The sequence below is a fragment of the Tenrec ecaudatus genome, chromosome 5, assembly GCF_050624435.1.
Source record: "Tenrec ecaudatus isolate mTenEca1 chromosome 5, mTenEca1.hap1, whole genome shotgun sequence".
NCBI classification, from domain to species: domain Eukaryota; kingdom Metazoa; phylum Chordata; class Mammalia; order Afrosoricida; family Tenrecidae; genus Tenrec; species Tenrec ecaudatus.
In genome coordinates this window covers 1,263,549-1,271,950 of record NC_134534.1, presented here as the reverse complement: position 1 = coordinate 1,271,950, position 8,402 = coordinate 1,263,549, and the positions used below count along the sequence as shown (strand labels likewise).

General features: G+C 58.7%; 1 protein-coding gene across 1 annotated transcript; it reads right to left on the bottom strand.

Moving 5' to 3' along the window:
• Nucleotides 1-1,334: 1,334 nt before the first annotated feature.
• LOC142448560 (lymphocyte antigen 6A-2/6E-1-like) lies at nt 1,335-4,401 on the bottom strand. The gene is made up of 3 exons (XM_075550517.1): nt 4,353-4,401; nt 3,064-3,180; nt 1,335-1,558 (listed from the first exon to the last, which is right to left on the bottom strand). Exons 1-3 carry the CDS (start codon nt 4,399-4,401, stop codon nt 1,335-1,337), a joined length of 390 nt encoding a protein of 129 aa, XP_075406632.1.
• Between the last annotated feature and the right edge of the window lie 4,001 nt (nt 4,402-8,402).

The window sequence follows — 8,402 nt, the reverse complement described above, 5'->3', positions numbered from 1 at the left end:
CAGGGGAATGGGGGCTTTGCCCGGGCTCTGCGGTTTTTAAAGGACAGCGGGGAGAGGGAGGTCCGGTCCATGCTGAAGGAGAAGTTTATGGCCCAGGATGCAGTTTCTCAGCTCTGGCACCAGGCTGACTGGTTTTCCAGAAGTCAGGCATTCCAGGCATCGTTTTTCAGGTCTCCTCATTTCAGGGGGCAGCTGCTGACGTCTGGGGATGTGCAGGGAAGCGGGGCCCCAGCCTGCCTCTGCTCAGCCCAATCAAAAACCCCAAAACACTGCCAACTCACAGCGACCTTCTAGGACAGGGTAGAACTGCTCCCGCTGGTTTCTTGATGTCAGTAGAGAGCCCCATCTTTCTCCGACAGCACAGCTGGCGGTTTTGAACTGCCCGTTCGTGGTTGAGCTGAGATCCGAGTTTCCGATAAGCACCCTGGCGGTGTCCACGGGCACTGCTGACCGCAAGGACGTGCCTGTCATCGCTCAGAGGCGCCAATGGAGCCATGTAATTTGCATTTTATCTGACCTTGAGTGGCACCCAGGCCCTGAGGTCAGATCCCAGGCTGGGTCATTGTGGTCACACGGCTGCGGTTGGTGGGGGGAGGCGGGAAACCCTTGGTGTGGCTGTGAGGGTTGGCCTGGGACAGAGCTCAGCTTGACCCCAGCTGGGGACATTCTGAGGTGCAAGACAGGCTGCCTCTGGCCACTGAAGGCGACCTATCAGGCACTGACCCTATCTCTGCCCACAGTCAGGCCAAGCTCACCTCCCCAGTGGACACAGGGCCTCTGGGGGTCAGGGAACCCAGAAACAGGTACATGATGGTTGACTGGGGCCCGACAGAGGTGGTCACTGACCGCTGACCTTTAGCAGCCCTCTTGGTGATTGCCCACAGCCCTCTGACTCTGTCCCATCTCACCCCTCATGTCCAAGGACACCTTTCTGTCACGGACCTGCACACTAGTGTCTGGGAGGGCCCGGGAGAATTCCTCAAAGCCTCTGTGCTGGAGGGAGGTCAGCAGCCCTAGGTGGGCTGACCTCAGCCCGAGTGATGTCCCTTGGACCCCCCACAGACAGAGCTGCTGACACCCTGGTATCAGAGGAGCATTTATTGCGCACTGAGGAGAGAGGTGGGCCAGATCTTGGAGTGGGCAGGACACCCGGCTGGGGTCCAGGACAGCTGGCAGTCAGCAGGTCAGGTGCAGCCTGCACCGGGGCAGGGGCTAGGGTGCACAGGCGGGGAAGGGTCAAAGCAGGGGCTCTCAATCCCGGCCCCGAACTCAGGGCCACAGCCACCATAGCAAAGGTGGACAGAGGGGTGGGCTGGGGCCAGGCAGGGTCACCCTCAGGCTGAGCAGAAGCCCCCGTCCCGGGCCCCACTGACTGCCCCACTGCAGGGGTCGCCCCGCTCGCTCGCCCGGCTAGCCATCCCATTGCAGAGGTCGTCCTGGCAGCAGGTGTGCCAGGTCCGAAGCCTGGCACCCAGCAGGTGCACCTCATGGTGCGGCAGGTCATTCTCCGGGCAGACAGGGAGACAGAACTGGTTGTGGACCCTCAGCTCCTCAGCCTCTGTTAAAGGCGGGGGGGGGGTGGCGGGAGGACAGTGGGCATGCCGCCCCCTCGGTCCCTGAGTATGGCCTCCAGGCCTGGCGGTCATTGGCATCGAGTCAACGCTGACCCATCTCAACCCCTGTGGGTGTCCAGGACTCGCTGTTCCTGCAGAGCGGCTGCTGGTTTCAAACCGCCCACCGTGCAGACAAGGCCAGCACGTGACCATGACCCACCAGGGCTCTCAGAGCCTTCTGACTGATGGAGACTGGCTTCCCAGCTCCCTCCGCGGAGATGTGGCAGCCCGGCACGTGTGGATGAGGGTGGTGGGGGGTGGGGGGTGGGGGTACAGAGGGTGACAGCCCAGCTTTGGGGTGAGGGAAGGATACTGAAGTGACAGCCCAGCATGCACTCGGGGTGGGGGCTGCCGAGGGAGAAGGGTGTCCTCGGGAGCAGCTGCCCTTGACCTTGGCTTGCTCTGGGCTACAGTGGCCTTCATGACACCACACAGGGCTCTGTCCACTGTCCGGGAGCTCAGCCCGGTCTGGAAGGAGAGGCCATCCAGTGAGAGTAAGAGAAAGTCGAATGGGACCTCCACTGGGGAATGCCTTACAAAAGAAGGGCTGCCCACAGGGGGACACGCTCTCAGGGTGGACAGAGGGAGGACGCTCAGAGGGATGGTTGGAAGAGGGCACTCAGAGGGGTGGACAGGGCGCTCACAGGGGTGGATGAGGGAGGGTGCTCACAGGGATGGATAGGAGAGGGCACTCACAGGAGTGGATGGGGGAGGGCACTCACAAGGGTGGATGGGGGAGGGCGCTCATAGGGGTGGATAGGGAAGGGCACTCACAGGAATGGATGGGGGAGGGCACTCACAAGGGTGGAAGGGGGAGGGCACTCACAAGGGTGGATGGGGGAGGACACTCACAGGGGTGAATGGGGGAGGATATTCACAGGGGGGTCAGAGGGAGGACACTCAGAAGGGACAGAGGGAGGACACTCACAGAGGTGGATGGGGGAGGACGCTCACAGGGGTGGATGGGGGAGGACACTCACAGGGGTGGACAGGGGAAGGATGCTCACAGGCTGGACAGAGGGCAGCTTGTGGAGCAGGGTCGGTGGTTTCCTGACTGACAACTGAGGGCTGAGCCCCTGGGCCTGAGCGCTGGCCTAGTACACTGCCTGACCTCTGCCCCTGCCCAAGTGCCCAGAGCAAGCCCGTGACCTCCCAGCTCCTGCTGTGACAGGAGACTACCAGCACCCCAGTGCACCCCTCCATGCGAGGTGGCAGACCTGGGGGGGAGGATGAGGGACTGGACATGGAGCAGGGGGTCCCGGCTGCCGTGGCTGCAGTGAGGCCAGTCCCTGCGGTGGGGAGGGGGGCTGGCCTGAGTCGGGGTTCTCACAGCCATGGTGGTGCAGCCCTGTTTCAGCCGCTCTTGGCCCACCCCTGGTCCACTGAGTGGCTTCCTCTCTGAGAAGCCGGTCCCTCCTCTGTCCTGGGCTGTGGTCACCCCTGGACTCACCCACGGAGGCTGTCACCTCCTGGAAGACGCAGACACCATCAGGGAAAGGACACACCTCTTCACAGCAGGCGCCCAGGAAAGGGACTGCAAAGCAGTGGTGACAGCGCAGACCCTGAGCTGCGAGGAGGGGGCGGAGGAGCCAGGTCAGCAGAGGGCAGACCCAGTGAGTGGACAACTCCCTACTGCACAGCCAGAGCCTCAGGGCCCCACGGTCGTCCAGGAGCACACAGATAGGGGACCTTTGTGGGGGCTGGGGCTGTGCCCTTGGGAAGAAGCGGGGTGTGTGCTGGCTCTGACCCACAAGGTCAGCAGTTGGAACCTGCCAGCCTCTCCCTGCTCCCATCAGGGTAGGGTCTCAGGAACCCACAGGGGCAGCTCCAGCCTGTCACGGCACTCACTTGAGGGCCATGTTCTTCATGGAGTGGAGGGTACAGGACCCTGGGGCACTGTGGGTTCTGGGTCGGGTTGCTAACCTCAAGGCTGAGGTTCAATCCTACCAACTGCTCCTCGGGAGAAAGATGAGGCTGTCTGCTCCCACAGATGTGTAACCCCTCGTGACCCACAGAGGCCGTTCTCCTCTGCCCTAGGGGGTCACTGTGGATCAGTCAACAGGGGGTGCAGCTTGGTCTGCATTTTGAGGGGTGACTGCCAGGGGCCTTCATTTTCAGCCTCCACAACCCCACACAGAACAGCTTCCCCAGTGAACCCCCAAACACCGGAGCCATCAACCTGGGCAGGTCCCACAAAACACCCACTTATGAGGAGCAGACGGTGCCGAGGGCCACCCTCGATGACGCCCACTGGGAGCCAGTGGCCTGGTCACAGGCCCTCAGGGTTCCTCCCAGGTCCAGTGGAGGATGGCATGCAGAGTCCCTGAGGCCCGGATGCAGGTCGGGCAGCCTGCAAGGGAGTGTGTGGGCAAGCTTTGGCACCCAACAGCAGCGCTGGGCCAGGCTGAGAGGAAGGGAGGGCCTGTCTGAGCCTTAGGGCTCCCCCAGCCAGGCCTGTGGGGCTGCAAGGATTAAGGGGAGGCAGCCCTGCAAATTTACACTCAGTGGGGGGCTGGTGGCTTGTGGAACAGAGCCAGCGGTTTGGTTTCCAGACTGACAACTGGAGGCTGATCCCCTGGACCCTCTCCTGGGCCCAAGTGCTGGCCCAGCACACTGCCCAACCTCTGCCCCTGCCCAAGCCCAAAGGCAAGCCCATGACCTCCCAGCTCCTGCTGCCACCGGTCCTGCTGTGATACACGCTCACCAGCAACCCGCAGGGCCCCAGGGACCCCATCTCACCTCTCTGTGTGCACAGCAGGGCCCCCAGCAGCACCAGAGCTGTCTTCATGGTAGGACTGCTCATCTGTGGACCCCAGGCCCCCCTAGAGCTGGTTCTCACCCCCACATCCCCCATCCTGCCCGCCTCCTGCAGCAGAAGCCCACCTGCCTCCTGGTCTCCCTGCCAGCTAGCCCTTCTGCCCTAGCGCCAAAGCACACTGGGCTGGGGCTGGAGGCAAGGGGCTCTGGGGTCAGTGAGCTAAGCATCTGTGGGTCTCAGGGGAGGGGCTGGAGACTCCCACCTCCCCTGTGCCAGAGGGCAGGGGCCCTAGGAGGTGAAGGGCAGGAATGCAGGCCAAGCTGAAGTCTGCAGCTTCCCTTTCCAGAAACCAGGAGAGGAGATGGCCTCTGTAGGGGGAGGGGCAAAGGGTGGTCGGCCCTGAACTTACTGTTCCCTGAGGACTGAGCGTCCCTGTGGCCAGTGAGGGAGGTGTCAATGCTGGGTACCACACCTGGCTTCTCCCCAGGCCCACACTGCAGAGCCAGCATGGGGGCAGGACGAAGGTTCCCCCAGCTTCCTGTTTCTCAGAAGACAGGATGTGGTTCAAATGAGCAGCCAACAGCAGACTTCCCAGCACCCCAGACCCCAGAGGAAATCCAGGAGTTGGCTGGGGCCCAGGCCCCACCTTCCACCTGCCCTGCACAGTTGGGGGTCAGTCCATCCTGACACACACCCCCTTCGGACTGAGAGGTCAGCCCAGGACAACTGTCTGTGCTGAGTTCGAGAGTACATCAAACAAGACGAGACCGAGTCAATGAAACCTTCGCTAGACAAAACTCCACAACAGGAAGGGACATTTCTCCACTCTGCCTCCATTGAGGTCCCAAAGTGGTGTCTCTGGTGGAGAGCGGGCTCCTTAGAGGGGGCTAGAGAGGGGACAGGCTCCCTCAGACATGCCTCTGTGTCCGGGTGGGTGTCTGGCTCAGATCCAGTTGATGCCCATGGAGGCAGCGGGCAGGAGCTCAGGGCTCTGCGGCGCTGCGCCCATCTGCAGCCCTTGGCAGGGTTTGAAAGCAGGTGGGGAGTCCTGGGGCAGATCAGATGGCCCCGTGGCATGCCCAGCCTCCTTGTGTGCAGGTGCAGGTGGGAGACTTAATATAGGAGGGTAAAGAAGAGCCACGCCATTGGAGGGTGGCCACCGTGGATGCTGAAAGTAGACCCATCTGCGGTGGGAGGAGTCTGGCCAGAGTGCTCCTTGGATGCCAGCCTTACAGCGGCAGGGCATCCCCGAAGGGCCACACCTGAAGCACTCGATGCGGAAGCCCAAGTGAACCCCGGACCCCACGTCAAAGTTCCCTGTACCCTTGGACGTGGGACTGACTCTCCCTGAGGAGAGGAAGCCAGGGCGGCCACCCCGAGAGTGTGGAAGTGGTGGTCGTTGGACCCTGGGTGGGACCTGGGCACAGTGAGCGTCCAGCGAAAGGGACCGCAGGGACGCAATATAGTGAGAGCCTCAAGTCCCCCCCTGCACTAACACGACAGGTGTTCATCGGAGGAGGAAGCCTCTGCCCTTGTCAGAAGTGGTGCAGGAAGACGGTCCCCAGCGCCAGCCTCTACTCTGCAAGGAAAAAGCTCAGGTAGTTGAGAAACAGTCTGTCCAAAGCAGCTCATGACTTGCAGCTTGACGCTGGACTCGACTCACAGAAGCCCCTCGTGGCAGCAAAGTCTTAAATTCTGGGCCGTGGGATACGTTGATGATGCCATCCATACAAGCCCTACACCCCAGGGGGAGGATTCACATTTTTCTTCTTTTGTTTCTGGGGGCAGGGATTGTTTATGTTTGTTCTTGTATTTGTTTGTTTTGTCATACTATGACCTCCCAGGTAAACCGGAATTGTTCAAAGACCAGGGATGAGCCTGCGGATCCTGAGCTTGTGGTCAGCCAAGGGGCAGCGTGAGAATGTGAGCAACCAGATTCTTTACACACAAAATTACAGGGTCTGGAAAGCTGACTCCGGTGGGGAAAGGCCATCTCAGTTATGAGATAATAAATCTTAAAACACATTCTCATGACTGAACACAGTCCCTCCAATAGCACTCCCCCTCCACCCAAAGGAATTGTCGGAAAGGAGATATCATCAAAGATGTCTCCCACCTGTGTCTGCCTGCTCACTGTGCCCACAGGTTATTTGTAGATAGGAACAATCTGGCTGGAGTTCCCGTCCCACCCTGAAGAGCCGCTAACTCTCTCTGACGTCTCCTGATAGGAATCACAGGTTGCTCCCTTGGGAGGGCTCATGGACATGTGAGGTCAGGGATGCCGCATTCCTTCTCTTACCTCTTATTCTACTGCCCGTTCACTCTTTCACGTGTTCTCTGTACTACATATCTGCCTTTTGAAAGACTTGTAAGCCTCATGATGATATATACCCACTGAAAAATGCATTCACCCTCTTGAGCCTGACACAGGAGAGGGAGCCCCTGTCCCCCAATATCTTTGTCTGTCTTGTTTTCCATAATCACAAGTTGCTGCTAAGGACCCATTCAACTACTGGGGGCTCGTACCCCAACATGGGCTCCACATATTTCTAGTCCCTATCCAAGAACAGTTAGTTCTGATAACATGGTCCTGCTCGTTACTCCCCCTCATGAAGAGATCACTGAAGATAAGGGTGCTACAGCAAAGTGTGGTGAAGAAAGCAGATGGTGCCCGGCTATCAAGTGGAATGGTGTCTGGGGTCTTAAAGGCTTGTATGCAAACAAGCAGCCAACTAAGTGAGGCATCAACTAAGTCCACGTGGGAGAAGCTCACCAGCCCGTGTGATCCAAAGATGATGATAACAAAATCCAGATAAGACCAAGGGAAAGTATTTGCAGAAGGCTGTAGAAGACTATGGGAGCCCAAAATCCATGTGTGGGGTACCTGGTCCAACGAAGCTCTGGAAGACCCCCACTGCCACAGTGCAGGGTTGTGATTGGCTTGACTACCAGACAGAGCATTGTAAACTCGATGACGGTGAATCAAGCCTTGGTACAATATGACCCTAGGTCAGTTGACCTCCCTCTTGACCCAACCTGAGTTTGCTCCAGCCTCAAACCTTTCTCACTTGTTCCACAACAGAAATTTCTCCTCTGACTTTTTAAGTATTGTTGGTGGTCTTTTCTCTCTCGCTCTTTATTGTTATCTCAATAATATTACTGTTTTCTTTCTGTTTTTTCATCTGGTCATCTTCCTGTTGACAAGCCACGTGGAGCCACGTGGATGACACACACAGGAGCTGGAGGAGCCACAGGAAGATGCTTCCACCACCACTGGATCCACAAGAGTTTGCATGCACCGGCCTGTGATCTTCCTGCACTCAGCACCATTGTGAGTGGCTACGTGAGTCTGGTCTCCTGTCCCTGGTGTCACTAGTGGCTTGACATTTTCGAATGCTCGGTTTGTTCACTTCAAACACACACACTGGGCTAACGAGGTGGCATACAGATGCCACATTTAAGCCTCAGTCCCATTGGGACCTGCTGTCACCCGTGTCCTCACCCAGGTAGAGAGGGAGAGAGCAGGGGCTGAGGTCTCCTCCTTGGGCCCTTGCTCTGCGAGTTTAGGCTCTCTACGCGGGCCTTTTATAGGTGTCTTGCTGGGTTTTTGATGTCATTTTGGAAATTCTGCAGCATGTGGCCAAAGCCTGATTGGGGCTCCCCAGGGGTGCTGGGGTGTCTGTGATCATCGGCATGGGTTGTTCACGTAGGTCCAGTGAGTCGGTGTTTTGCTACGGCTTTCACGGTAGTCCTCAGCTTTATTCAGAGTGGAGTCGCCATGCTGGCAGTGCTTGGTGCTCGCATCAGCTGGACGGGACTGTGCGGGGGCCTCTTTGCCGCATGTCCTCATTGTGCTGGCCTGTGGTGTGGCGTGTGGGCAATGTGGTGTGTGTATGTGCACATGCTCTGGCTGTGATACGGTGTGGATAGTATGTGTGTGGTAGCATGGTGTATGTGGGGGGGTGTCTGATATAGAGTGTGGTGTGGTGTGTGTGGGGTACTCTGTGTGCTCTGTGTGTATGTACTATGCC